The sequence below is a fragment of the Oncorhynchus mykiss genome, chromosome 22, assembly GCF_057628025.1.
Source record: "Oncorhynchus mykiss isolate SJ-2025 chromosome 22, ASM5762802v1, whole genome shotgun sequence".
Classification (NCBI taxonomy): Eukaryota; Metazoa; Chordata; class Actinopteri; order Salmoniformes; family Salmonidae; genus Oncorhynchus; species Oncorhynchus mykiss.
Genome location: NC_143043.1, coordinates 21802504 through 21830103, shown reverse-complemented (window position 1 = coordinate 21830103; position 27600 = coordinate 21802504). Strand labels below are relative to the sequence as shown.

General features: G+C 45.6%; 2 protein-coding genes across 4 annotated transcripts in view; one reads left to right on the top strand and one right to left on the bottom strand.

Annotated features, from left to right (window-relative positions):
- Positions 1–1336, bottom strand: part of LOC110501566 (ybeY metalloendoribonuclease) — a 1899-nt gene extending 563 nt beyond the window's left edge. Inside the window, exons 1-3 of one of the 2 annotated variants that reach the window (XM_090215717.1) lie at positions 1018–1265; positions 721–920; positions 380–511 (exon numbers count right to left, since the gene is read on the bottom strand). In XM_090215717.1, the coding sequence (XP_090071843.1) occupies positions 380–511; positions 721–756 (168 nt within the window). In that variant the 5' untranslated portion in view covers positions 757–920; positions 1018–1265. Of the gene's footprint in view, positions 1–379; positions 512–720 lie in introns of both variants that reach the window. The other variant, XM_021579228.3, reaches the window with a different exon arrangement.
- mcm3ap (minichromosome maintenance complex component 3 associated protein) lies at positions 1300–27600 on the top strand. Of its 2 annotated transcripts, none has more exons than XM_021579226.3 (28): positions 1300–1382; positions 1797–3567; positions 3694–3941; positions 4082–4163; positions 4399–4564; positions 4803–4996; positions 5232–5368; positions 5674–5871; positions 6141–6409; positions 6706–6868; positions 7067–7227; positions 8810–9048; positions 9365–9696; positions 10136–10236; positions 10369–10500; positions 10772–10885; positions 11072–11224; positions 13235–13432; positions 13555–13623; positions 13740–13874; positions 15138–15291; positions 21594–21837; positions 21982–22079; positions 22472–22862; positions 23085–23339; positions 23582–23711; positions 23850–24222; positions 26730–27600. In XM_021579226.3, the coding sequence occupies exons 2-28, from the start codon at positions 1953–1955 to the stop codon at positions 26901–26903; spliced, it is 6525 nt and encodes a 2174-aa protein (XP_021434901.3). In that variant the 5' UTR covers positions 1300–1382; positions 1797–1952; the 3' UTR covers positions 26904–27600. The 2 variants fall into 2 exon arrangements, with proteins under 2 accessions (XP_021434901.3, XP_021434900.3); XM_021579225.3 differs by having other exon boundaries at positions 1319–1419.

Genomic DNA, 27600 nt, shown 5'->3' with positions numbered 1-27600 from the left:
TAGTGTTTAGTGTAATAAAAACAATTGTCTGTCAATCTTGGGACCCATAACCATATTTAGTGTGCTGGCAAGTAATTTCACTAGAAACGTTATACTTTTGCATGTGAATGGTTATCACACGATAGTCACAGGACAAACCGTTTATCACGCAGTATTTCACCATTCTAAAAGGCAAGGTGGACCACCCCACCTCACTCTTAAGCTCCCACCAAAAAGTCCCTGGCTTCAATTGAAAATGTGACTTAATGTCTGTTGCATGATATTACTGTGTTGTAGGTTGTCATTGTAAATAAATATTTGTTCTTAACTGACTTGCCTAGTTAAATAAAATAAATGTTGTGCATGCATTGTGTGGCTGTTTTACTAGTAGCTTGCTCACTGTGAGAATTCCATGAAGATCCTGAGACTGCTGCTGGCACTGTTTCATCAGGTATTCAACCCCCAAGAAAATGTCTCCAAGGTTCAGTTCATCTCTGTAAATGGGGCAAGGCAGCTTCCCAGGCCTCAGCTCCTTTAAAAACAAAACAAACATTGATCACCGTTTCTTTACCTAAATTCAATTTCCAAATGTTCACATAGCGAACAGGGTAACACTTCCAGAGGCCAGAGACCATCCCACCACTGCATCTTGAACCTGTGGTGCATTAACACCCGTGCCATGAAATCCCAGACCTCTTGACAGGGGCAGATGAATGCTGGGAAGGCAACTTAGATACCAACCTCATAGAATGGAAATGAGAGGACATCAGTGGGCATATTTTTTTTCCTATAAATGTTATTGATGCGTTGAATTTTGCGGTTGTCCACGCAAATGACTCCCAAATCAAATTTTTGGATGCCCAATATGTGCCTCAACGTCTCCACGTCCTTCCGTAGCCTCGCGCGTCGCAACGGCACCACGTTCTGAAGATTCCGTAGAACTACACCCATTTGAAAACGCCAGTCACTAATGTTACAAAAACTCTGAAGGAAATAGTTTTTATCAAGTAGTCGTAAATATTACGAATGTCTACATACAAGAAACAGGTATCCTAGGTAACTAGCGTGTTGTTAGCCGGCGAATGCTCGTTGGTTCAATCAAGGTGACTCAGTCGTTCCAGTTGTTGAAGGCATTCTTATTTTAGATTATGAATACAAATATGTACTATTCTACAACAAGGTCTTCTAGAGCTGATATAATGATACAAATCTAATATATTATTATATGACAAAATATCCTATTGCTTCAAACAAACAAACGATGAACATTTCAGCTAGCATTCTTCTCTTGCGGATCCTTCCCGGGGTGGAATGTAGAATCTGGGAGCCTAAATAGGTTGGACCGGAACCGGATGTCAGCAAGTTTCTATTCAAATTGATGAGCATAGGGGAATACTGAAAAAGTAGGTCACTAGCTATCTTGTTTGAAACAATATAAAGGTAAAGTCCGTCTGTGTTATAAAAAGCAACCGAACGTTTTAGCGTTATTAAAGACATGTCCTTCATTTTCAAGTAGCACGTCTTGTAAATTCGCTAGCGCGCTAACAAACTAAACGTTAGCTAGCTAGGTTTACATGATGTAACTAACGTTAGCTAGCTAACCTTTTCCAAGTCACAACATGTTAACTAACTAGCTAGTTACATGTAAAGTACGCCATTAAAGTGTTTACGTAGTCTTTGAAGCTGAATTACGTGTACATAATTAGTCTTTTTTTTTTTTTAGATAACATGAATACGTTTCCATAAACCACGTTAGAAAACATGTTAAGTTAGCTATATAACATCAACATGCTAATGTTTACTTTGCTTGTTTTCAGGCTCAATGATGCTTCACTGAAGACACTTCAAATGGAGGAACACACACTTTCCTCAACATGCCTTGCAGCAACCTGGACTCTAGAACGGCTTATGTGAGTTCAAGTGAATAAGTGACTGCCCTTGAGTACAATTGAGACTATTCTGACATTTCCACCATGAATCCCAATAGTCTGTTTGGCAGACAGCAGGGAGGAGCTTTCCAGGCCCCCAGCAACACTAACAAGACTGGTGGCATGTTCCAGGCCTTCAGACAGGAGGGTTCCACCAACCCTCCACAGAATGTAGCATTTAGGCAAACTGCAACATTCGGGCAACCGTCTGCCTTCAGTCAGCCTTCAGTCTTTGGTCAGTCTCCGGCATTTGGGCAGACGCCTTCACTTGGACAAGACTCTGTTTTTGGGCAAAGTGGAGGACTAGGTCAGGCGTCAGGGCAGACCTCGACATTCTCTTCAATAAGTCAGCCTCCAGCCTTTGGTCAGTCCTCATTGGGGCAGGGTAGCTCTGGGTTTAGTGGTGCTCCCCCGCCATCGTATGTTCAGGCCACCGGACAGATTCAGAGTTCTGGGTTTGGACAGATGCCTGCTTTTGGACAGAGCGCTGCCTTTGGGCAGCCACCTGCATACGGGCAGCAGCAGGCCCCGGCATTCGGCCTCTCCTCTGGGATCTCCCAAGCTTCCTCTGGCCCCACCACTACCACCACCGCAGGGTCGGCACAGCCTTTGAGTTTTGGCCAGTCGCCCTTTGGCCAGTCGCCACCCAGCGCTACGACCACCTCCTTTGCTACAACTCAGAGTGTTGTCCAGAGTGGAGGCTTCAGCACGTCAGAATTCAGCTTCAAGCCGTCCAACGAGGTGCTGTTTAAGCCCATCTTCAGTGCCAGCCCAGAGCCGGCTAACCCCCAGCCCGCCTCTGCATCCGAGCAGCCCTTCGGTGGCACCACCACCACCCAGCCCTCTTTCAGCACCAAGGACAGCAGTGGACCAGCCAGCTCAGGCTTCTCTCTCCTGACCGGAGCCAAGAGTGGCCCGCTTGGCTTCAGCTTCTCCCAGCCGGCGGTGGCCCCCTCCATCTCCGCTTCCATTGCCACTACCAGCCTGGCCCAGAAAGACCCTCTCAGCATAGGCTCCGGAAGGAGCCTGCAGTTCACATTCTCCCAGCCATCCGCTCTCTCCAGCACTAACTCCAGCTCCAGCACCGCTGCCCCCCAACCAGCTCCGGTCCCCAGCAGCCCCTCCTCCTTCAGCTTCTCTACCAAAGTCCTCCAGTCCCAGCCCGCGCCCCCGATGTCCCTGTTTGGAGGAGTCGGCTTCGGCCAGACTTCTACATTCGGAGACCTCAAAACCGAGGCCCAAGCCGAGGAGAAAGTTGGCGATGAGAGCACCAGGGAAGTGACCATGTTGGGGAGACTTGGAAAAGGAACTAAGCGGAAGGAGGAGCCAGTGAGTCCCAAAGCCACTTCAAGGAAGCCTGCCCAATCAGAGGACGCCCAAGCTGAAGCCAGAGCTGACTTACCCAGACACCCCTCCAAACGGCCTCTCCTGAGGTCCTCCCGCGGCCCCGTGGGTGGACTCTTCTCCAGGGCAATGAGTGGCATTATGAAATCCACAGCCAACTCAGTGAGGAGGGACCCCGTGAAGGAGGAGCAGCAGCCTCCAGGATGGGGGGAGGGGGAGAGAGCAGACACACAAGCTCCGATCAGTCTCAGACCCGCTACTCCTCCCAGTGCTCAGGCCCCCACCAGAGAGGTTCTGGAGAAAGCAGAGGTGACTGGTAAGTCCTCATCTTGAAAATTAAGTAAAACACTATTACTTGCTGTGAACCAAAATTTACCAACAAAATGTTTAATTTGTATCACAGATTTTGTCATGCTGATTTTCTTCTCACCTTTTCCTCCAGGTTCGGTGGAAGCCCCCGACCCAGACGCTGAGACCAAGACCCCAGCTAGGAGAAGGCAGCGCAGCGAGAGCACGGACAGCCTGGGGGGCATGTCCCCCAACGACGCCACCATCCTCCAGTGCAAGAGCATTCCACTCAGCCTCAACAAAAAGAACGTCATAGAAAAGCACTTTGGCCGCTTCGGGAAAGTCTGCCGGGTCTACTGCCGACCCCATAAGAACCTGGCTATCGTCCACTTCCAAGACCACGTGAGTACCACTCTACAGACAACAGAAGCGACTTGACATGCTTTTGGGGATTCTCAGTTCCGTTACATGTTATATGATTGTGCCGAATTTAACTGAGAATATTTTTTTGTTTGTTTTCAAACGTCTGTGATACCTTTCAGGCATCAGCAGCAAAGGCAAAGAAGAAGGGTAAAATGCTGCACAGACAGGAAATTGTTATCTTCTGGCAGAGGAAGAAACACAGTAAGTCCTTGTGGCCGCATCCTCCTATTTTGCAGACCAAATTACTGTTACTAGTTAAGTATGCAATTAATAGGCTTATCTAAGGGAAATCATCTGACAGACAAGTAGCCCACTGTCAAGCTCTTGATCAGCTGCCCCTGTATTTCCATGCACCTTGATTGAAGCCATTCTGTCTTTAGAAATTGATTGTGTGTGTGCGCGCTCGTTTGTATTGCTCCTTATGTGTTTGTGTCAGGCCCGGGGAAGAAAGGCGTTCGAGCCCCAGAGGGAGAGGAGGAAGAAAGGGACAGGGACAACCAGGTTTCAGACACCAGTCTGGGGGGCTTCCAGTCCTCCTCTCCACTGAGGAAGCCACTCCCCAGAGCCCCTGCCCTCAGCAGCACTGTCAACCTCAGCAGGAGGTAACCTTGGCTCCCCCTCACAGCTAGCTGGGCCAGACTTCCTGTTTCTGTGAAGTGCTTTTATAACCCGAAATGCTTGTGGAAACATACGACTTATACTGTAAAGATAATAGATACTTTCAAGGCTTATTAACTGGGGGATAACTGTGGGTGTTAGCTAGCCGTGGGTGACTAGAGTTAATCTCTAAACACATCAGGATGTGAAGTCCGATATAAAAAAAGACACTTTGCTTCTCAGCTCCCCAGTGAAGAAGCCGTCCATAGCCAAGTCCCTGCAGTTTGAAAGCGAGCCCCAGCAGGACAGCAGCTCCGAGGGCCAGAGCTCTGAGCGCCCTGTGCCCTCCTCCCTCCTCCACCTGATTGGCCAGCTGGCTGAGACAGCCGAGGAGAAGTACCGCTTCCTGGAGCAGAGGGACAAGATCTTGCGAGCTGGTAGGTATAGTAGAGCTGTCAGTCTGACATGCAGTCCTGGAACTGGCCACGCACTTCTGAATTGACTTTCCTGCATTTCTTGTATGAAGCCATTAGTTGACATGAAAGAAAGAGCTGAATGTCGATTTATTTGACTGTTGGCATAACAACAACGAAGAAATGAAAGTAATAATAATAAACATTAAATAAAAATCTGGTCTGTAGAGGCTGACTGGTTCTGTTGTTCAATGTGCAGGGCGGCCCAAACGGACAGACCTGGAGCTGTCTTTCTTTGTGGGGACATGCCCAGACATGTGCCCCGAGAAGGAGCGCTACATGAGAGAGACACGCAACCAGCTCAGTTGCTTTGAGGTCGTCCCAGACACTGATAGGGTAAAGCCATTTCTTCTATCCCTGTTTCAAGTCACACAAATTCTCTCAGGCACACATTTTGCAAGTATACTGCACCTGTGCTACTGTTGTGTAAAGTACACCACCCTGTCATCAATAGAATGTTCCACTTAATGGCATATGATAATCATAATAATGATGATTTTGATATGTGTGCTATTTATATGTCCTCAAACTCCAAGTGCTTGACATTGTGAGTGAGATATACTCCTGTCCAAACGTCTCAGTTAAAGGATATCAACCTTGTTTATACATTTTATAATGAGACGTAACCACTTCCTGTCCAGGTGGACCACGTGGCGGCCATCAAGGAGTACAGCAGGTCGTCGGCGGACCAGGAGGAGCCCCTCCCCTACGAGCTGCGGCCCCTCCCCGTGCTCAGCATGACCATGGACTACCTCGTCACCCAGATCATGGACCAGGGCCACGACAACTACCGCGACTGGTACGACTTTGTGTGGAACAGGACCCGCGGCATCCGTAAGGTACACACAGCTACTGTTGGTTAGCTAGCTAGCTAGCTGGTACTGTTTTTTTAATAGTTTATTATCGGTGTCACAATTTGTATTTTTTTATTTATAATGTATTTTTATTTAACTAGGCAAGTTAAAGGAATGGGAAAGTGCTAAGAAATGCTGAGTAGCTGAGAGCAAAAAATAAATAAAAGCTAATGAAAAAGTGTTCATAACACATTGCTGTGGTCTGAGGGGCTTTGTCCGTTGGAGTTATGCTAACTCTATTCCTCTCCTCCCAGGACATCACCCAGCAGCACCTGTGCGACCCGCTGACGGTGTCGCTGATCGAGAAGTGCACCCGCTTCCATGTGCACTGTGCCCACCACCTGTGCCAGGAGCACATGATGACGTTCGACGCCAAGATCAACAACGAGAACATGACCAAGTGCCTGCAGAGCCTGAAGGAGATGTACCAGGACCTGTCCACCAGGGGTGTCTACTGCCCCCAGGAGGCTGAGTTTCGCCAGTACAACGTGCTTCTCAAACTAGACGTTGGGGACGTCCTCCGGTGAGTCAGTCACCAACGATTGGGTCGTGTTTATTAGGGTACACTGTAGCAAAAGATTTGGTAACGGAAAAGGTAATAAGTGTCTCTTATTGGCCAGTTTTACCTCCCAGTCTCCCTTCTTTACAGACCATTTTCTTCTGTTTTGTTCTTACGACTGTGACATTACCCTAGTTATTCTCCATTTGGAAACATACTACTGATGAACTGTAAGCTTGTTTTTGTTTTACTGTTTCAAACACCGCCCTTATCCTCCACTCTGACTGAGAGTATGCTCTCTTTTGTTGTGGTCCACACAGTGAGGTGCAGCAGTTCAGGGATGAGGTGCGCAACTCTCCAGAGGTGAAATTTGCCGTGCAGGCATTCGCAGCTCTCAACAGCAACAACTTCGTACGCTTCTTCAAGCTGGTGAAGTCTGCCTCCTACCTGGCGGGCTGCCTATTGCACAGATACTTCAACCAGGTCAGCAATAAAAGTCACCTACCCTAGTAACATTCCTCCTCCATGTGAATTTTAGTGGGTCTGTAGTTAGCTTTGAAAAGTAGTAGGAAGTTGAACCTGTAGTAAATGAGGGTCACTTCCCAAATGGTTGTCCCTTGGGAATTGATGGACATTTGTGTGTTTGTGCCTATGTGTTTGTATGCATTCCTGTGTGTGTAGGTGAGGGGCAAGGCCCTGGGGACCCTGAATAACGCCCACACAGCGGGCCTTCAGAGGTCCACCATCTTCCCCCTGGAGGATCTGGTGCGCATGCTCATGTTCGAAGACGCCGCTGAGGCCACAGACTTCATCCAGCAATTCGGCCTCAACGTTAGTGGCGGGTCAGTACCAGTACCTGTCTAATACAATATATGCACCCAACATATTTACTGGAGAGAAGAAATAAAATCTGTAGCATACAGAAAACAAAAATTTGAAACAAAAACAAAAACTTATTTGATGTTCAGGTTGCACCTCCATGTATCGCTTGAAATGTAACATCTTCACAACAGTAAAGAGCTCAGAGGGACAATGTTTTTGAAGCGGCAATCAGCAGTAGAAACAATAACAGAGTACTTCGCGCCCCTGTTTTGCGAAAATGCTGAAACGTATATCATCCATGAAATAAAATATATAGTTTTAACCATGTTTTGAGTCCATATGAAATTGTATTAGTCACATGCTCCGAATACAACAGCTGTAAACCTTACAGTGAAATGCTTACTTACGAGCCCCTAACCAACAATGCAGTTTTAAAAACTACGGATAAGAAATAAAAGTAACAAGAAATTAAAGAGCAGCAGTAAAATAACAATAGTGAGACTATATTATACAAGGGGGCACCGGTACAGAGTCAATGTGCGGGAGCACCGGTTAGTTGAGGTAGTATGTACATGTAGGTAGAGTTATTAAAGTGACTATGTATAGATGATAACAACAGAGAGTAGCAGCGGTGTAAAAGAGGGGGAGAATGGGGGGGGGGGGGGGGGCAGGCAATGCAAATAGTCTGGGTAGCCATTTGATTAGGAGTTGAGGAGTCTTATGGCTTGGGGGTAGAAGCTGTTTAGAAGCCTCTTGGACCTAGACTCGGCTCTCCGGTACCGCTTGCCGTGCGGTAGCAGAGAGAACAGTCAATGACTAAGGTGGCTCTGACAATTTTAAGGGCCTTCCTCATATAGTGTTTGTTTACATTTATGTTGTTTACAAACATTGGTGTAAACACAGATTTAAAATGCTTATTGTAATTTCTGATTGCTTCAGACAAATTTTGTGCTTCAGTTGCTCTTCTCCACTCGTCGTCATTCCCACATTCACGAACGGAAGGCTCTGACTTTGTATCAACTTTTCTCTGTGTATTTTTAGCTGGTAAAATGCAAGATTAACTTCAAGCAAAACATACGGAAATTTAGCTGGCTACATTCCTTTTACAAATAGGACTTCCATTCATTGTCTTTGTAAGCTAATTTACGTACGTATGGCTGCTTGACAAATAGCGTTTCACTTTTCTCAAGAAAATGAAGCTATTATCTGCCAAATGTGTTGCACTAATGTATTTGGTGTGAACGGAAACCATAGTTGCATGCCCATGACCACTCCTATTGAAGCAAAAAAACACTGACTGTCAATATAAAACGCAGAGTTTCTGATGGTGTGCGTTTTGGTGGGTTATGACAGTGGAACTAAGCTCATGAGGTCACATAAGCTCACTAAGCTTATATTCTTCAAGAATCAATGTGTACATGTTGTTAATTTATAAGTCCAACAATGGATGTAGCAACGGGTAATTGCCCCTTAAAGTATTCATACAAAAAAAAAATCTAAAGATGAATCACTATAGTCACTTTTCAATGTTTCACTGGGTAATTGTTGTCATTAAGCAACAGACTTCCTTCTCTGATGTCCTCTAACCTCCTGACCCCACAGCTTGGTGGAACTGAGCCGCACGGCCTGGCAGGAGCCAGACCTGAACCTACCCCAAGTGAAGTCAGATGTCATCATGGCCAAGAGGGCTGTGCTAATTGGGGAGGTGGTAAACGGAGGACCACTGCCCAACCCGCCCCAACATGCCCCCGTCTGCAGCTTCGACGCCCACAACAAGTACTGGGGGGAGGGTCCGCTGGCAGAACCCACACTCTTCAGGAGCAGCCCGGTGGCTGTAACGGGTATGGGAGCCATTGCAGTTCAAGATGGCTAAACTGTACAGGCCTTGTGAGCCGCTGTGCCCGTAGATTGATGTTCAAGACGGCCCTTACTGACATTGTTTATTTAGCCTGTCATGGTGTCTAGAGTTGTCTGCCGTTGTTGCTACCCTTAAAATGTGAAAATGTTCAATAGTTTGTATTGGTAGTCTTGAGCTAATGATTCAATGTCACAGGTACGAGGGGTGTCCATGTTCTTTACAATTGCTGCTGTGTTGTAATCTTTCTCATTCTGACTGATAATTAAAAATAATATAAAACATTTTTTGACTCTCCCCAGTGCCAGCCTTCACCCTGCAGAAGCCAGAAGTCAAGGCCCAGCCGGAGGTTGAGCTCCAGCCGCAGAACAAACCTGTCATGCTGCTGGCAGAGCCACGACTCTTCGGGGATCTTCCACCACCGTACCCCGGCCTTGCCACTGCCACCGAGCCTGCCCAGCCATTGCAGGGCACAGATGAGACAGGGGAACCAGAGCCCGCCCAGCCCACTGTCCAGGTCCACCCTGCAGCAGACCTCCAACAGCAGCTGTTCCAGCCCATTGATGTTGCCCAGACCCAGCCTGTCAGACCCCCCTCGCCCCCGCCCAAACCTGAGCCAATCTACTCTGACGAGGTGAGAGAGCGAGAAACCCTTAGTGGGTTGATGCTAGCTTGCCTTAGTGGTAGTGTTTCCCAAATGGGCTCCCGATTGGCGCTGTGGTCAAGGCACTGCATCTCCGTGCTAGAGGCATCACTACAGACCCTGGGTTGAACCTGGGCTGTATCGCATCCGGCCGTGATTGGGAGTCCCATAGGGCGGTGCACAATTGGCCCAGTGTCTTTAGGATTTGGCCGGGGTAGGCCATCATTGTAAATAATAATTTGTTCTTAACTGACTTGCCTAGTTAAATTGAAAAAATAGTGGGTTAAGACTGTTGTTAGGTCGTTGCTGCTTTCTTTTTGGTCATAGCTCTAGGCTCTGCCTCTAGATGTATATGAAAGTCAGCAGAAGGGTAGGAGATGTGTCCCCCTGTACGTATGACTCATGTTTTCTGTCCATCCTACTGCCGTAGGACATCCTGGCAGAACTGGAGTGCGTGGTAGAGGAGGTGCTGGAGGCGGTGGTGCAGGAGGTTGCCAGCGCTGGGGCCGTCTACGCTGCAGCCGCTCTTAGGTGAGTGCTATATTATTGCTTTGTTTGTTTAAGACTGACTTAAGATTGCATACACTGTGGTACATCAGGAGTAGCATTGAACATCCCCTTTCACGTTGATACCCAATGCCTTGTTTTTCTGTCTCGCTGCAGTGCGAGCAGTGTCCACATGGAGGCGGTGGTGAGCGAGGTGGTGGAGCAGATGCTTTGGGAGGTGTCCACAGCCGAGGTCCAAGCAGAGCGAGAGAGACTCGCTGAGGAAAAACGCAGGATAGAGGAAGCCAGGTTGGTCAAAGACTCTGAAACACCTTGATCTCAATCCTAACCCTAGCTGCAAACCCATGCGCAAAATGTATGCACGTGTGACTGTAAGTCGTTTTGGATCAAAGCGTCTGCTAAATATTATGTTATTAATCTCTCGCTTTCTTAACCATACATTGGAAGCAGAAGTTTAACAAATCACTTAGTCAAAGTTTTGACCTGTTAACATGTAACTCCACATCCAACTTCTAGTCCAATGTCTTCCAACTCATTATCCTTGTCTTATCCTTGGCAGGAGAAAGCAGGAGCACGAAGTCTTCCTGGCCCAGTTTAGTGACTCTCTCTGTTCTGAGATCAGCCAAGAGGTCTTGACCGAGTGTATCCAGGAGACTGCCGCCTCCGAGATCCAGTGAGCTGCCCTTCTACACTCAACTCACATTCCTGATTCCATATCCACCACAAGCCCCATGTTCATGGTGCTGTCTCTCCCTTGTGTATATGCACCTGTGCAGTACTGTCGAGCCTCTGTTGTTTTTGCCGACGTGCAATAGCCACCAGACATTAGTCATTTTCAGTAACAATATCTGTGTGTCAGGTTAGCCATGGAGGAGGAGGCAGCATGTGTGGCGCGCTGTTCTGAGGAGGTGTGCAGCTTCCTGGTGGAGGAGACCCTGGATAAAGAGATATTCCTCATGGTGGAAGACATCCTGGAGGCGGAGCTACAGCGCATACAGAAGTACATTAAGAGGTACAACCAAGGCATTTGAATGACAACTATGACTGCTTAGGTTGACAGTTGGGCCACCAGACATCGTGGAGACCCTTTATCAAGGTTCTCCAACTCTGGTCCTTGCTGTTTTAGTTTCAAGGCTCATGTTTGCTTTTCAAAGCCTGCCCTCTCTTTCTGTTGGGTGTTGGCTCCTTCTCTCGAAGCACCGCCATAAAGTGGAATATTTTACCTTGAACACTGCAGAAAACGCGAGCTCCTTCCTCCGCTACTGTTTCGTCCTTGTGAGGCTACAAAACGTTGAGTATCCGGGGAAGCTGTGAAGCACATAGCCTACAGAACTTGGTTCAGTAGTGGCCTGAATATTGTATATACATTTGTTCATACGTCATATAAAGGCTAGAAATAGCCCATATCTATTTTCTGCAATGTATGATCCAGATAAAAAAAATATATCTATATTTTTTTTATCTAGGTTTTACACCAATCATTCACTATAAAACATTTACCAACAAAAACGCTTAGCAAAATACAAAATATTATGGGGCAATAATAACTATGCCTAAAACCATATATTTCTAAATAACAAAAATATATATAAAATAAGAGTAGGCTACATGACAATCCAGCGCCGTAAAAATAAGTTCAGAACAAATCGTCCAAGAATGTGCTTAATGTTCTGGTCTCATAAGGATTTTGGAGTCATTGAAAGGGTTGAAATGGATGTGTCACGAAGGCTAGGTGCTAATTTTTTTCAGCTTGAGTCTTCAGGTAAGACACCAGCCGTTCAGTCATGGTCTACTTCTGAACCCAGTAGCTTCAGTTCCTTCTGTTGCTTGCAGTGGGCGGCGGAATGACAGCAAGTTGCTGCTCCCTTCTCATTTCACCTCTGCAGCTGTTGTTGCAATGCCTCGATGAACTTCCAACGGTGGGGTGGTTAGCGCCAAGATTTGCCGAAAATGTTCGATGCCAGCCTTCCACTCAGTTGTTGGTCTTCGCCAAGTCTTGCAGGACAGCATCGTAGCAGTTCAGAAATTCTGAAAATTTAAAAAAGAGATCATATTCGGTTCACTTCCAGAATGATTTATTTGCGGTCTGTCCTTCCCATCTGTAGGTGTAGCCTTCATGTGCCAGGATATTTTTTCGAAGCACGTAGTGGATATATGTGGGTTACATTGCTTGTCAGTGACATCACCAGGACCTTGGATAAGTGAGTGCCACTGGACATTTTGACTGTAATTTCCTCTTATTGTAGGCCGACAATCTGTCTCCACTCTTTGCTGGACTTTCTCTTTGCTGGACTTAGTATGTCAATGTCAGAGTATCTTCTCATTTGGGTCATTTGTGTGGTATTGAACATATTGTAATGTATCCAGTCATGTAGAATTGCAGGAATTTATTTTAGGAAAGGATATTTTAGAATTTCATAATCATTTTCAGACGTTTTCCGTTGGTAGGCCTAACCATGTCTCTCTCCTTGCTCGGAAAGCCTGCTGACTGATGTTAATACCAAAGTTGATAATTGTGACTTGATTAAATTGGAATGATGTGAATAATGATGATGTATAGCCTAACACTTTAATCATAGGCTACTGTTACTTTGTGTCTCTAAAATCACAACGTTTCTAAAGTCATATTGAAACTTCCAAATGTCGGCCTTTTACAAGATCATTTTTTGGGACATGAAATGTTCTATTTTCCTAACGGATCAAAATTGGGTATGCTATAACCTATATATAATATTCTGCCCGTATGAACACATTTATTTTAGGCCATATATAGAAGTGCTATGCCTGATTTTAATGAAAAGCTGCAAACAGACACATTGTTTTGCAGCCAATAGACTATACAGTTGGCTTCACAGTTTCCCCGACGAATAGGCCTACAAGGAAACTCGACATATCTCGCCGAAGTTGAGTGCGCGAGGGATCTGTGCGCTGCTTAGTACTTTCCACAAAAGGTTTTGCACAACAAAAAGACATGTAAGCTTCCCTCTCACCCCCTCTCTCCCTATTTCTTTCTCTCCGTCAGGTGGCGCGACGTGGTGGCGGTACGCAGGCAGCTAAAGAGACAGATGCGGGGCTTCCCTGCCGCCCCCTGCTGTGTGGACCCCCGCTACAAGCTCAAAGCCCTGGCTCCCAGTGCCCCCTCCCAGCCCTCTATGGACTGTCTGGCCAGGGGCATGGTCAACCTGGGCAATGCCGGCTACATGGCCCTGTCCAGCACCAGGTACTGGAGCTACCCTGCCCTGCTCTGGCCCTCGCCTCCCTCTTCTCTCTGTCCTTCTTTCTCTCTCTTTTTTTCCCTCTTCGCTCTCTTACACACCTCTGACTCTTCTGTAATGTCCCCAGGTTGCTAAAGATGAGACAAGAAGCAATCCATCAGATGCGAGTCCACTTCTACTACCAGCAGCTGTTGAAGTAAGCCGTCACCCCCGCTCTTATGTCATTGTAGTTCTTCTCTCAGTTGTGTACTTCTCAAACTCTCTCACAATGACATTAAACACAACATCAAACAATATGTGTGTCCCCTTCAGTGAGTCAGTGTGGACTCCTCTAGACATGCCTACGCTGGTGGTTGAGAACGTTCCTAACCCACCTGACAGAATCTTCTGGAAGGCTACCCTGCTGTTGCCCAGCGACCACGAGAGTGTTGCCAGCATTGCCGACAGGTGAGATCTAAAGCAGTGTGGCAGATGTAATTGCCATTGAATTCCACACACCCTCTCACAGTGCAGCATACAAGTACTCTCACCAGTACTTTGATGGCTGTGTCCAAGAGTGTTATGTATTTGCCGGCTCTGCTAAATACTGTATAGTGATTTTAGTTTGATGGACAGCTGCCTCTGAAGCCTCCGCAGCTAAGCTTCCATCCTGTGATTCTTGATCTGCATCTGCTCCAGGATAAGGAGCAGCCTGTGAGACCGTTTCTTCTTGAGGACTTTCTTTCTTCTGAAAGTGGCACTGGATGCATGGACCACCGTTCTCTACACACCTGACCATTTTCACCAGCTGGTCTCATGCTTTCCAAGTGCTTCTTTCTGTCCTGAAACTCATTCAGCTTTTCACCTTTCCAAAGATAACCACATACAATGGATCTCTCTTATCAACCAGTTTGCTGTAATGCTCTTTCATGATGTCATGCGACTCATCCCAGCTCTTGGTGGAATCCACAACAGATTTGTAGAACACATCCAGAGTCATGGGAGAGGCCACATCATCAAAATCAGATTGTCTTGCTCTCATCTCTGCCAGTGGTAAAGATCACAGGCTCAAATTTTTCAATGGTGTCTATCGCGAAAATCATCAGACCTTTTGTGAATAAAATTCTGAATCAATCGCAAGAGTTTATGAAAAGTGTTCCAATTAAGATCTGTAATAATTTGCCGGAGAGGCAGGAAAGTCAGCTGAATCTTAGCTTTCCCAGTGAGGACTGAATTCAGAATTGGCTATTTCTTTTTCACACAAACACTTCTTTATTACATGTATTTTTTTGATAGAATACTGCTAATAACCACAGGGTGCATCAAAGTCCATCTTGCAGAACTTGGTGAATGTTCATATGTACTGTATGTTCAAACGGGGCAGCCTCTTGTATATTTTTATCCAAATGCAATGGGCCTCCCGGCACAATCAGAGGAGGACTGACCACCCCTCAGAGCTTAGTTCCTTCCTAGGTTTTTTCCTTGGTTCCTGCCTTTTCTAGTGAGTTTTTCCTAGCCACCGTGCTTCTACACCTGCATTGCTTGCTCTTTGGAGTTTTAGGCTGGGTTTCTGTATAAGCATCTGCCGATGTTAAAAGGGCTTTATAAATACATTTTGATTTTCTCTCCACATACTTATTTTCACCAGCTAGTCACTCATGCTTTCCAAGTGCTTCTTACCTCTGATGACACTTGTGTTTATTGAGTGTGTTCTCTGTGCTCTTATTGCAGGATCCTGACAGACTGGCTGGAGACGAAGTTTGGCGTAGGTGAAAGTGCAAACGACACCGAGAAGGAGCAGGAGGGGACACTGAGGACTCTCTGCATCACCAACGGACTCAGGGAAGCAGGAGAGAAGACTCACAAAGTACACATCAGCATCAAGGTGGGAGCTAAAACAACATTACCAAAACATTTTCCACTAAGAAGTTGAGTAACTACTTTCTACACAAGGGGTGTCAAACTAATTTTGGCCCAGCTGCCGCATTCGGTCTTCAACGAGATCTGGAGGGCCATATTGTATATGTGTTATACGGTGTATTTGGAAAGTATTCAGACCCCTTCCTTTTTTCCACATTAGTTACGTTATGGTAATTCTAAAATGTATTACATTTTTCCCCTCATCATTCTACTCACAATACCCCATAATGACAAAGCGAAAACAGGTTTTTAGACATTTTTGCAAATATTTTTCAAAAACATTTTTTTTTTAAACCGTATATCTTATTTACATTATTCAGACTCAATTGAGCTCCGGTGCATCCTGTTTCCATTGATCAACCTTTATGTTTCTACAACTTTATTGGAGTCCACCTGTGGTAAATTCAATTGATTGGACATGATTTGTAAAGGCACACACCTGTCTAAAAAAGGTCCCACAGTTGACAGTGCATGTCGGAGCAAAAACCAAGCCATGATGTCGAAGGAATTATCTGTAGAGCTCCAAGACAGGATTGTGTCTAGGCACAGATCTGGGGAAGGTTACCAAAAAATGTATGCAGCATTGAAGGTCCCCAGGAACACAGTGGCCTCCATCATTCTTAAATGGAAGCATTTTGGACTCTTCCTAGAGCTGGCTGCCTGCCAAACTAAGCAATTGGGGTAGAAGGGCCTTGGTCAGGGAGGTGAAGCATGGTGGTGGCAGCCTCATGCTGTGGGGATGTTTTTCAGCGGCAGGGACCGGGAGACTTGTCAGGATCAAGGGAAAGATGAATGGAGCGCTGAGGACCTCTGACTGGGGGGCGAAGGTTCACCTTTATCAAGGACAATGACCCTAAGCACACATCCAAGACAACGCAGGAGTGGCTTCGGGACAAGTCAATCAATCAATCACATTTATTTATAAAGCCCTTCTTACATCAGCTGATGTCACAAAGTGCTGTACAGAAACCCAACCTAAAACCCCAAATGCAGGTGTAGAAGCACAGTGGCTAGGAAAAACTCCCTAGAAAGGCCGGAACCTAGGTAGAAACCTAGAGAGGAACCAGGCTATGAGTGGTGGCCAGTCCTCTTCTGGCTGTGCTGGGTGGAGATTATAACAGAACATGGCTAAGATGTTCAAATGTTCATAGATGACCAACAGGGTCCGATAATGATAATCACAGTGGTTGTAGAGGATGTAACCACTGTAGAGGGTCTCTGAATGTCCTTTAGTTGCCCAGCCAGAGCCCAGACTTGAACCCGATCGAACATCTCTGGAGAGACCTGAAAATTAGCTGTGCAGCGACGCTCCCCATACAACCTGACAGAGCTTGAGTGGATCTGCAGAGAAGAATGGGAGAAACTCCCTAAATACAGGTGTGCCAAGCTTGTAGCATCATACCCAAGATAACTTGATGCTGTAATCACTGCCGAAGGTGCTTCAACAAAGTACTAAGTAAATGGTCTAAATACTTACAGTGCCTTGCGAAAGTATTCGGCCCCCTTGAACTTTGCGACCTTTTGCCACATTTCAGGCTTCAAACATAAAGATATAAAACTGTATTTTTTTGTGAAGAATCAACAACAAGTGGGACACAATCATGAAGTGGAACGACCATTTATTGGATATTTCAAACTTTTTTAACAAATCAAAAACTGAAAAATTGGGCGTGCAAAATTATTCAGCCCCTTTACTTTCAGTGCAGCAAACTCTCTCCAGAAGTTCAGTGAGGATCTCTGAATGATCCAATGTTGACCTAAATGACTAATGATGATAAATAAAATCCACCTGTGTGTAATCAAGTCTCCGTATAAATCGACCAAGATTTTTTTTTTTGTTGACATACACTTAGGTTGGAGTCATTAAAACTTGTTTTTCAACCACTCCACAAATGTCTTGTTAACAAACTATAGTTTTGTGCATGACACAAGTAATTTTCCAACAATTGTTTACAGACAGATTATTTCACTTATAATTCACTGTATCACAATTCCAGTGGGTCTGAAGTTTGCACTAAGTTGACTGTGCCTTTAAAACCTCTTGCGGCTCGGTGTCCTGCTCGCGTTCCACTACGACAACATCTGGTGAAATTGCAACTTCAGGAGCTTAATGGCAATCCCAAGGGATAAACAATAATATTTAAGACAGAGAATAGTATGTTCAATGGGGAAGATAAATAACGAAGAGCGCGCAACTCATTCAAATCAAATCAAATTTGATTTGTCACATACACATGGTTAGCAGATGTTAATGTGAGTGTAACGAAATGCTTGTGCTTCTAGTTCCGACAATGCAGTAATAACCAACAAGTAATCTAACTAACAATTCCAAAACTACTGTCTTAAACACAGTGTAAGAGGATAAATAATATGTACATAAGGATATATGAATGAGTGATGGTACAGAGCAGCATAGGCAGGATACAGTAGATGGTATCGAGTACAGTATATACATGAGGTGAGTATGGCATAGTTAAAGTGGATAGTTAAAGTGGCTAGTGATACATGTATTACATAAGGATGCAGTCGATGATATAGAGTACAGTATATACGTATGCATATGAGATGAATAATGTAGGGTAAGTAACATTATATACGGTAGCATTGTTTAAAGTGGCTAGTGATATATTTACATCATTTCCCATCAATTCCCATTATTAAAGTGGCTGGAGTTGAGTCAGTGTCAGTGTCAGTGTGTTGGCAGCAGCCACTCAATGTTAGTGGTGGCTGTTTAACAGTCTGATGGCCTTGAGATAGAAGCTGTTTTTCAGTCTCTCGGTCCCAGCTTTGATGCACCTGTACTGACCTCACCTTCTGGATGATAGCGGGGTGAACAGGCAGTGGCTCGGGTGGTTGATGTCCTTGATGATCTTTATGGCCTTCCTGTAACATCGGGTGGTGTAGGTGTCCTGGAGGGCAGGTAGTTTGCCCCCGGTAATGCGTTGTGCAGACCTCACTACCCTCTGGAGAGCCTTACGGTTGTGGGCGGAGCAGTTGCCGTACCAGGCGGTGATACAGCCCGCCAGGATGCTCTCGATTGTGCATCTGTAGAAGTTTGTGAGTGCTTTTGGTGACAAACCGAATTTCTTCAGCCTCCTGAGGTTGAACAGGCTGGGCTGGATTTCTTCTTGTAGTCCGTGATTGACCGTAGACCCTGCCACATGCCTCTTGTGTCTGAGCCGTTGAATTGAGATTCTACTTTGTCTCTGTACTGACGGTTAGCTTGTTTGATAGCCTTGCGGAGGGAATAGCTGCACTGTTTGTATTCGGTCATGTTACCAGTCACCTTGCCCTGATTAAAAGCAGTGGTTCGCGCTTTCAGTTTCACGCGAATGCTGCCATCAATCCACGGTTTCTGGTTAGGGAATGTTTTAATCGTTGCTATGGGAACGACATCTTCAACGCACATTCTAATGAACTCGCACACCGAATCAGCGTATTCGTCAATATTGTTATCTGACGCAATACGAAACATGTCCCAGTCCACGTGATGGAAGCAGTCTTGGAGTGTGGAGTCAGCTTGGTCGGACCAGCGTTGGACAGACCTCAGCGTGGGAGCCTCTTGTTTTAGTTTCTGTCTGTAGGCAGGGATCAACAAAATGGAGTTGTGGTCAGCTTTTCCGAAAGGAGGGCGGGGCAGGGCCTTATATGCGTCGCGGAAGTTAGAGTAACAATGATCCAAGGTTTTTCCACCCCTGGTTGCGCAATCGATATGCTGATAAAATTTAGGGAGTCTTGTTTTCAGATTAGCCTTGTTAAAATCCCCAGCAACAATGAATGCAGCCTCCGGATAAATGGATTCCAGTTTGCAAAGAGTCAAATAAAGTTCGTTCAGAGCCATCGATGTGTCTGCTTGGGGGGGATATATACGGCTGTGATTATAATCGAAGAGAATTCTCTTGGTAGATAATGCGGTCTACATTTGATTGTGAGGAATTCTAAATCAGGTGAACAGAAGGATTTGAGTTCCTGTATGTTTCTTTCATCACACCATGTCTCGTTAGCCATAAGGCATACGCCCCCGCCCCTCTTCTTACCAGAAAGATGTTTGTTTCTGTCGGCGCGATGCGTGGAGAAACCCGCTGGCTGCACCGCCCCCGATAGCGTCTCTCCAGTGAGCCATGTTTCCGTGAAGCAAAGAACGTTACAGTCTCTGATGTCCCTCTGGAATGCTACCCTTGCTCGGATTTCATCAACCTTGTTGTCAAGAGACTGGACATTGGCGAGAAGGATGCTAGGGAGTGGTGCACGATGTGCCCGTCTCCGGAGTCTGACCAGAAGACCGCCTCGTTTCCCTCTTTTTCGGAGTCGTTTCTTTGGGTCGCTGCATGGGATCCATTCCGTTGTCCTGGGTGAAAGGCAGAACACAGGATCCGCGTCGTACTGATGGTGAGTTGACGCTGATCTTATATTCAGTAGTTCTTCTCGACTGTATGTAATGAAACCTAAGATGACCTGGGGTACTAATGTAAGAAATAACACGTAAAAAAACAAAACACTGCATAGTTTCCTAGGAACGCGAAGCGAGGCGGCCATCTCTGTCGGCGCCGCCATTCACGAGTGCAACAAGACTACTTTTCTAATGAGGGACACCTTGGATAAACTACAACTACTTGTTCATTTTTCAAGAAACAAGCCTGAAACCCTGTCTAAAGACTGTTGACATCTAGTGGAAGCCATAGGAACTGCGATATGGCTCCTATATCCCATAGACTAGTATTGAAATGGCCTGTGACTCCCAAACAAATTTCCGGATGGATTTTCCTTGGGTTTTTGCCTACCATATCAGTTCTGTTATACTCAGACATTTCTTATTTTTTTACCCCCTTTTCTCCCCAATTTCGTGGTATCCAATTGTTTTTAGTAGCTACTATCTTGTCTCATCGCTACAACTCCCGTACGGGCTTGGGAGAGACGAAGGTTGAAAGCCATGCGTCCTCCGATACACAACCCAACCAAGCCGCACTGCTTCTTAACACAGCGCCATCCAACCCGGAAGCCAGCCGCACCAATGTGTCGGAGGGAACACCGTGCACCTGGCAACCTTGGTTAGCGCGCACTGCGTCCGGCCCGCCACAGGAGTCGCTGGTGCACGATGAGGCAAGGATTTCCCTACCGGCCAAACCCTCCCTAACCCGGACGACGCTAGGCCAATTGTGCATCGCCCCACAGACCTCCCGGTCACGGCCGGTTATGACAGAGCCTGGGCGCGAACCCAAAGTCTGGTGGGACAGCTGACGCTGCAGTACAGCGCCCTTAATCACAGACATTATTTGAATAGTTTTAGGAACTTCAGAGTGTTTTCTATCCAATGCTACCAATTATATGCATATCCTAGCTTCTGGGCCTGAGTAAAAGGCAGTTTACTTTGGGCACGTCAGTCATTTGAACTTCCGAACACTGCCCCCTAGCCCTAAGAGGGTTTAAACAGCTTGGAAAATTCCAGAAAATGTCGTCATGGCTCAAGAAGCTTCTGATAGGCTAATTGACATAATTTGAGTCAATTGGAGGTGTACCCGTGGATGTATTTCAAGGCCTACCTTCAAACTCGGTGCCTCTTTCCTTGACATCATGGGAAAATCAAAAGAAATCAGCCAAGACCTCAGAAAAACGTTTATCTGTACAAACAATAGTACGCAAGAATAAACACCATGGGACCACGCAGCAGTCATACTGCTCAGGAAGGAGATGCGTTCTGTTTCCTAGAGATGAACGTACTTTGGTGCAAATCAATCCCAGAACAACAGCAAAGGACCTTGTGAAGATGCTGGAGGAAACGGGTACAAAAGTATCTATATCCACAGTTAAATGAGTCTTATATCGACATAACCTGAAAGGTCACTCAGCAAGGAAGACGCCACTGCTCCATAAGCCAGACTACGGTTTGCAACTGCACATGGGGACAAAGATCGTACTTAAAATAAAGTGGTGATCCTAACTGACCTAAAACAGGGAATTTTTACTAGGATTAAATGTCAGGAATTGTGCAAAACTGAGTTTAAATGTATTTGGCTACGGTGTGTGTAAACTTCCTACTTCAATTGTATCTTTTTAAAATATATGTTTTTTTTTTTTTATTGGAACCTCCAGCGGGCAGGAATTGACCCCAGATCTGGCCTGTGAGCCGTATGTTTGACACCCCTGTTCTACACTGACGGATTAACATCCTGATGCATTCACCAATCCCATCTAAGCAAATATCAAGACACTTCTGACAGCAGTGTAGTTGTACTGACTTGTACTGTCTGTGTGTGTTGTACCTACCAGGCATCTCGGGGCCCGCTGAGTGAAGAGGGCCTGTCCAATTTGGAGGAGGGCCAGGAGCTCCAGGGTACAGGGGCTCTGCTGATGCTGCTGCCTGCCCCCAGCCCAGGCAGCGAAGACCAGGATGTGCCCATGCTCTCCGCTCTGCTCCAGCTCAAACAGCTCCAGCAGGCCAACATCTGGGACTGCTCGCTGCCCCTTGCCATATTGGTGCCTGGCCCCCACAACACACAGAAACTGGAGGAAGGTAGGGGTACCCCAACCACACATGGCTGGACATCACCAGCATTTTCTTAGTGGTCACTCACTCAATGGCACATATTGTGAATTAAGTCCTTATTAAGTACCAAATCTGAAAATCTCTGCCTGCCTCTTCTTCTCTTCTGGTTAGACCTGATGCTCCAGACGTTAGTTGAAGACGGTCTGATATCAGAACACGTGTTCGTCCACATCCCAGAGACCACCAGCGACCTACAGGGCTCAGAGCAGGTACGGACAGCCCTCTTGAAACAAAATACAACTATTTAAATTGCCATTAAGATAATTAAATGAGTAGTGTTGTATTTACAACCTGGACGATACCAGTATCGCGATATTCGTTACTATCGTGCCAAAGAAACAAACCACGAAAGGGATTTAATTTCTGTATGATAACAGCCCTAATGTTGGAAACTAACATCATTATGTTTGCATCCAGAGTCGCATTTATTTATTTTCCAAGCTATCTTACAGCTGGTTTTTAAGGGACTTTTTAAGGGATTTTATCTGTTTTCGTTTTTGCCATGTAAAAAGTATTGGGATACTGGTATCGTCGCAACCCAGGTTTTATTGAATTGGAAGTATTCTAATGTGTTGTTTTATGGGGTTTTGCTTGCCCCCAGGTGAGCCAAGCGGTACGCTGGCTCTTGGCACGTGCCCCAGTGCCCGCCCTCCTCTCCTCCCAGACCCTGGTGCACTTCGTGGAGGCCGGGCTAGGCCGCGAGTTCAGTGCCCGCCTCTACAGCCACCGGCAGGACCGGGCGGGGGCAGGGCTGGCGCGCCAACACCCAACCCCTGTCATTAAGCTCTACAATGCTGTGCTGGCATTCCTGGCTGACCTAGTGTCTTCCCAGTACCTCTCCAGCCTGTCCTGGCCTCCGGGGGAGTTCGCCCTGCCTGAGACCCGGGACTTGGTGCCACACCTGGGTTGGAACTCTCCCCAACACCTGGCCTGGCTCCGGATGGCTGTAGTCAGCTTGCAGATACCCAGCTGGGACATTCCCGCTAACACAGGTGGGTAGCTTTTTGGTTTGTGTGTGTGTGACTGTGTAGTTTTGCTTGTGTGTGATTCTGTTGACTTGCGACTTTTATGTAGCCTGATCCCAGATCTGTTTTTGCTTTTGCCTAACAGACTGGCTCCCAGGCTAACATTTATCCCTTATTGCTGCTCAAATTACAACTTTTTACATTGCCCTCCCATCTACTCTTTAATCTCATTAATAAAATTCCCCCCAGCCTCCTGGCCCCAGCTGTGTTCCGCCATCTTCCAGTATGCCGGCCAGATCCCAACTTCACGCCACAGCCAGCCCCTCCTCATGTCCCGTCTGGAGAACCTACTGGAGAGGGTGCGCTGTTCCACGGCTGGAGCCCAGGACCACTGGGAGGAGGAGGGCCCATCCTTCCAGCAGGTCCCCTGGGACGAGGTGGTGGCTCTCTGCATAGACCATAAGCTGAAGGACTGGCAACCCCCTGACAGCCCAGTTTGTGACGGTGAGATGACTATTGGTTTATCTGCTCTACTCAAGGCCTATTTTAGCACTTTGGGTGACATTTCCCGCACCAAAGACAAATGCAGCTCCTTATGCTAGACAGAATATACTGAGCTTTCAGTGGGATTTGAGACACCAAAGTACTGTATGAAGAAAGCAAGAAAACAAGTTAAAAAGCCTTTATTGCATTGGAATTTGTAAAGAGCTAAACTTAATCCCAAGACTCCGGTGGTGCTGTTCCAGATGCAGTGACAGAAGATGGAGAGGTCCTGGTCTACTTCCCCAAGGAGGGACTGAAGGGCTTCCAGCCCCCGGCAGAGTGGACGGAGGCGGTCAGCCTCACACACAGAGAGAAGCAGCAGGAGACACAGGGGTAAGGAGGAGACTGGTTCACTACTCTGTCTCTCTTTCTCCCTCTATTTCTCTCTCACTCTCAAATCTACTCCTGAGTCTGTTGGCTTATACTCCCTTCAGCGAATTGATAAACAAAAAATGATCATTTCCTCTTCAGAGACAGTCCAGGAGGCCTCGCAGCTCTCTCTCCCTTCTTCAGAGCCAGTCCAGGAGGCCTCGCAGCTCTCCCTCCCCTCAGACAGAAGCTGTTCCGGAGCCTGGTGGATCGTCCGGACCGCTTTGCCCCCTGCCACACTCTGGACATCACACACACCCCCTCACTCCGGGACCTGCTGCCCCACAAGGTCCTCCATGGTCTCCAGGAGGAGAGGGCACACAGCCAGAGGTGTGAGGAGCAGCTGCAGCGCTGGCTAGAGGTAGAGCCCTTGGACTCTCTCTCCATGCCCCTCTTCATGCCCTCTAGCCTGCTCTCCATGACTAACATCATGGCCCCCATACGTACTTCTGGTGGTGCGTCCACTGCTACACAGGTATGACTGTCTTCGCACACACACACACACGTACATATATATGCACACACATAAACACTATTACAGTGCCCTGAGAAAGTACATACAATCTAGATACAATACCCCATAATGACAGTGAAAACAACATGTTTTTAGATTATTTTTTTTTACATGAATTGAAAATGAAATACAGAAATATCTCATTTACAGTGCCTCTAGAAAGTATTCACAACCTTTTACTTTGTGTGTTACAGCCTGAATTTAAAATTGGTTATAAAAAAAAATCACTGGCCTATTATATTTTTTACAAATGAATTAAAAAGGAAAAACTGAAATCTCTTTAGTCAATAAGTATTCAACCCCTTTGTTATGGCAAGCATAAATAAGTTCAGGGGTAACAAGTCACATAATAAGTTGCATGGACTCTGTTTGCAATGATAGGGTTTAACATGAATTTGTTTTTTTGTTTTTTTGAATTTTTACCCCTTTTTCTCCCCAATTTCGTGGTATCCAATTTTTGTAGTAGCTACTATCTTGTCTCATTGCTACAACTCCCGTACGGGCTCGGGAGAGACGAAGGCTGAATGTCATGCGTCCTCCGATACACAACCCAACCAGCCGTACTGCTTCTTAACACAGCGCACATCCAACCCGGAAGCCAGCCGCACCAATGTGTCGGAGGCTACACCGTGCACCTGGCAACCTTGGCTAGCGCGCACTGCGCCCGGCCCGCCACAGGAGTCGCTGGTGCGTGATGAGACAAGGATATCCCTACCGACCAATCCCTCCCTAACCCGGACGACGCTATGCCAATTGTGCGTCGCCTCACAGACCTCCCGGTCGCGGCCGGTTACGACAGAGCCTGGGCGCGAACCCAGGGATTAACATGATTTTTTAATGAATACCTCATCTCTGTACCCCACACATACAATTATCTGTAAGGTCCCTCAATCGAGCATTGAATTTCAAACACAGATTCAACTACAAAGACCAGGAAGGTTTTCCAATGCTTTGCGAAGAAGGGCACCTATTGGTAGATGGTTGAAAGTAAAAGCAGACATTGAATATCCCTTTGAGCATGGTGAAGTTATTAATTACACTATGTAGTGACTGGATATATTGATACACCACCTAAAGATACATGCGTCCTTACTAACTCAGTTGCCGGAGAGGAAGGAAACCTCTCTGGGATTTCACCATGAGGCCGATGGTGACATTAAAACAGGCCGTGATAGGAGAGAACTGAGGATGGATCAATGGCATTGTAGTTACTCCACAGTACTAACATAAATGACAGAGTGAGAAGAAGGAAGCCTGTACAGAATAAAACTATTCCAAAACATGCATCCTGTTTACAATAAGGCACTAAAGTAAAACTGCAAATAATGTGGTCAAGTAATGAACTTTGTACTCAATACAAATAGTTATGTTTGGGGCAAACCCAACACGTCACTGAGTACCACTCGTCATATTTTCAAGCATGGTGGTGGCTGCCTCATGTTATGGGTATGCTCGTCTTTGACAAGGACTAGGGAGTTTTTTTTTTATAAAAAGAAAAGGAATAGAGCTAAGCACAGGCAAAATCCTAAAGGAAAACCTGGTTCAGTCTGCTTTCCAACAGACACTGGGAGACAAATTCACATTTCACCTAACCTAAAACACAAGGCCAAATCTACACTGGCGTTGCTTGCCAAGAAGGCTGTGCAATTTCCTGAGTGGCCGAGTTATAGTTTTTACGTAAATCTGCTTGAAAATCTATGACAAGACTTGAAAAAGGCTGTCTAGGAATGATTAACAAACAACTTGACAGAGCTTGAAGTGCAAATATTGTCAAATCCAGGTATGCAAAACTCTTACAATTACCTAGAAAGCCTCACAGCTGTAAGGAAATTCAGTCTATAACACAACAACATTTTGAAGAAGTCATGGGTTGTGAATACTTTCTGAAAGCACTGTAATTGATCATTTACACTGTTGAACATGTGTTAAACACAACGCACTAAGTAGGCTACTATAACAATATACACAACACACTATATACTGTAACCACTGTCCAGTAGTTTTAAAGTACTTTAGTAAAATAAATACTTATTTTGGGGGGGAATTTGTACTGGCAGACTCACTAAACACACATGCTTTGTTTGTAAATTGTTTACGTGTTGGACTGTGTCCCTGGCTATCCGTGAATAAAAAAAAACAAGAAAATTGTGCCGTCTGCTTAATGTAAGGAATGTGAAATGATTTATACTTTTACTTTTGATACTTAAGTACATTTTTTCAATTACATGTACTTTTGATACTTTTATTTAAAACCAAATACGGTTACTGTAGTAGTATTTTACTGGGTGACTTTCACTTTTGAGTCATTTTCTATTAATGCATCTTTACTTTTACTTAAGTATGACAATTGGGTACTTTTTTCACCACTCCCACTGTCTCTCTCACCCAAGTGTTGTGAGCATTTGCGATGAATAGTACAAAAGTAGAGTGACTTAACTGATATTCTTCAATGTCTTATTTTTTTGTAGGAGGCAGAATCAGAAGACCCTTTGGAGAAAGCAGAGCGCGATTGGCTCAAGGGTGCTCCTGTATCCATGGCGCAGCGCCTGAAGGAATTGGATAGGCTTTTATTAGCCAGTCGAGAGGAGGAGCTTGCGTGCGGGCTCAAGCTGAACAGCTTATTGAACATTGTCGAGGACTGAATCTCATGTCATATCACACACCACTTAGTTAAAGGCCTTAGCTTTTGCTTTTTGGACTTGTTGCCATCTGAAAATCTGTTATTGTGGTCAGAAAATGTAAACCCATAATATTGTCACTGTGTTTTTACTTTTTTAAATGTTTGTTTTCTAATTGAGAAGAAAGATTCATTGCTTTTTCTTTTTTAGTTTTGTTAAGTAGTTTTGCATTATGAAAGGGAACTGATTTGTTCCGTGTGTCTGCCTTCCTATAACGGGTGGATCTCAGTGACCTACACATGCAGTTGCTTGACAGACCTAGCATGACTTAAGTTTATATCCACGATTATGTATTCATTGTAATTAGTTGCTTAGTCTTCTTGTAGATGTTTTTTTTTTAAATCCCGAGGATGGTTTATTATCATATTTCTCCATATTAACTGATTTAGGGATATTTTGTGGATTGACCCAAATGAATTACTTTGGTTATGTTTGTGCCTATGTTTCATTTTGAGCTATATTTGTCTAAAATGCTGGGGTTATATTTGTCATAGTAATCTAAATAAGTCTTCTGATGAATGTTGCCATATAGTGTTCTTAACTGACTTGCCTAGTTAAATAAAGGTAAAATAAATAGATATGTCATGAGTTTATGGTAAAGCTCTCACATTCACGAAAGCAACATGTTCGAGCACTCATTAAAGCGCTACATTGAAACCCC

Coding starts and splice junctions, on each gene's coding strand:
- mcm3ap (XM_021579226.3), top strand. CDS start 1,953: ATGAATCCCAATAGTCTGTTTGGCAGACAGCAGGGAGGAGCTTTCCAG. Junction 6,410..6,705: donor GACGTTGGGGACGTCCTCCG/GTGAGTCAGTCA, acceptor TGGTCCACACAG/TGAGGTGCAGCAGTTCAGGG. Junction 22,080..22,471: donor ACCTACAGGGCTCAGAGCAG/GTACGGACAGCC, acceptor GCTTGCCCCCAG/GTGAGCCAAGCGGTACGCTG.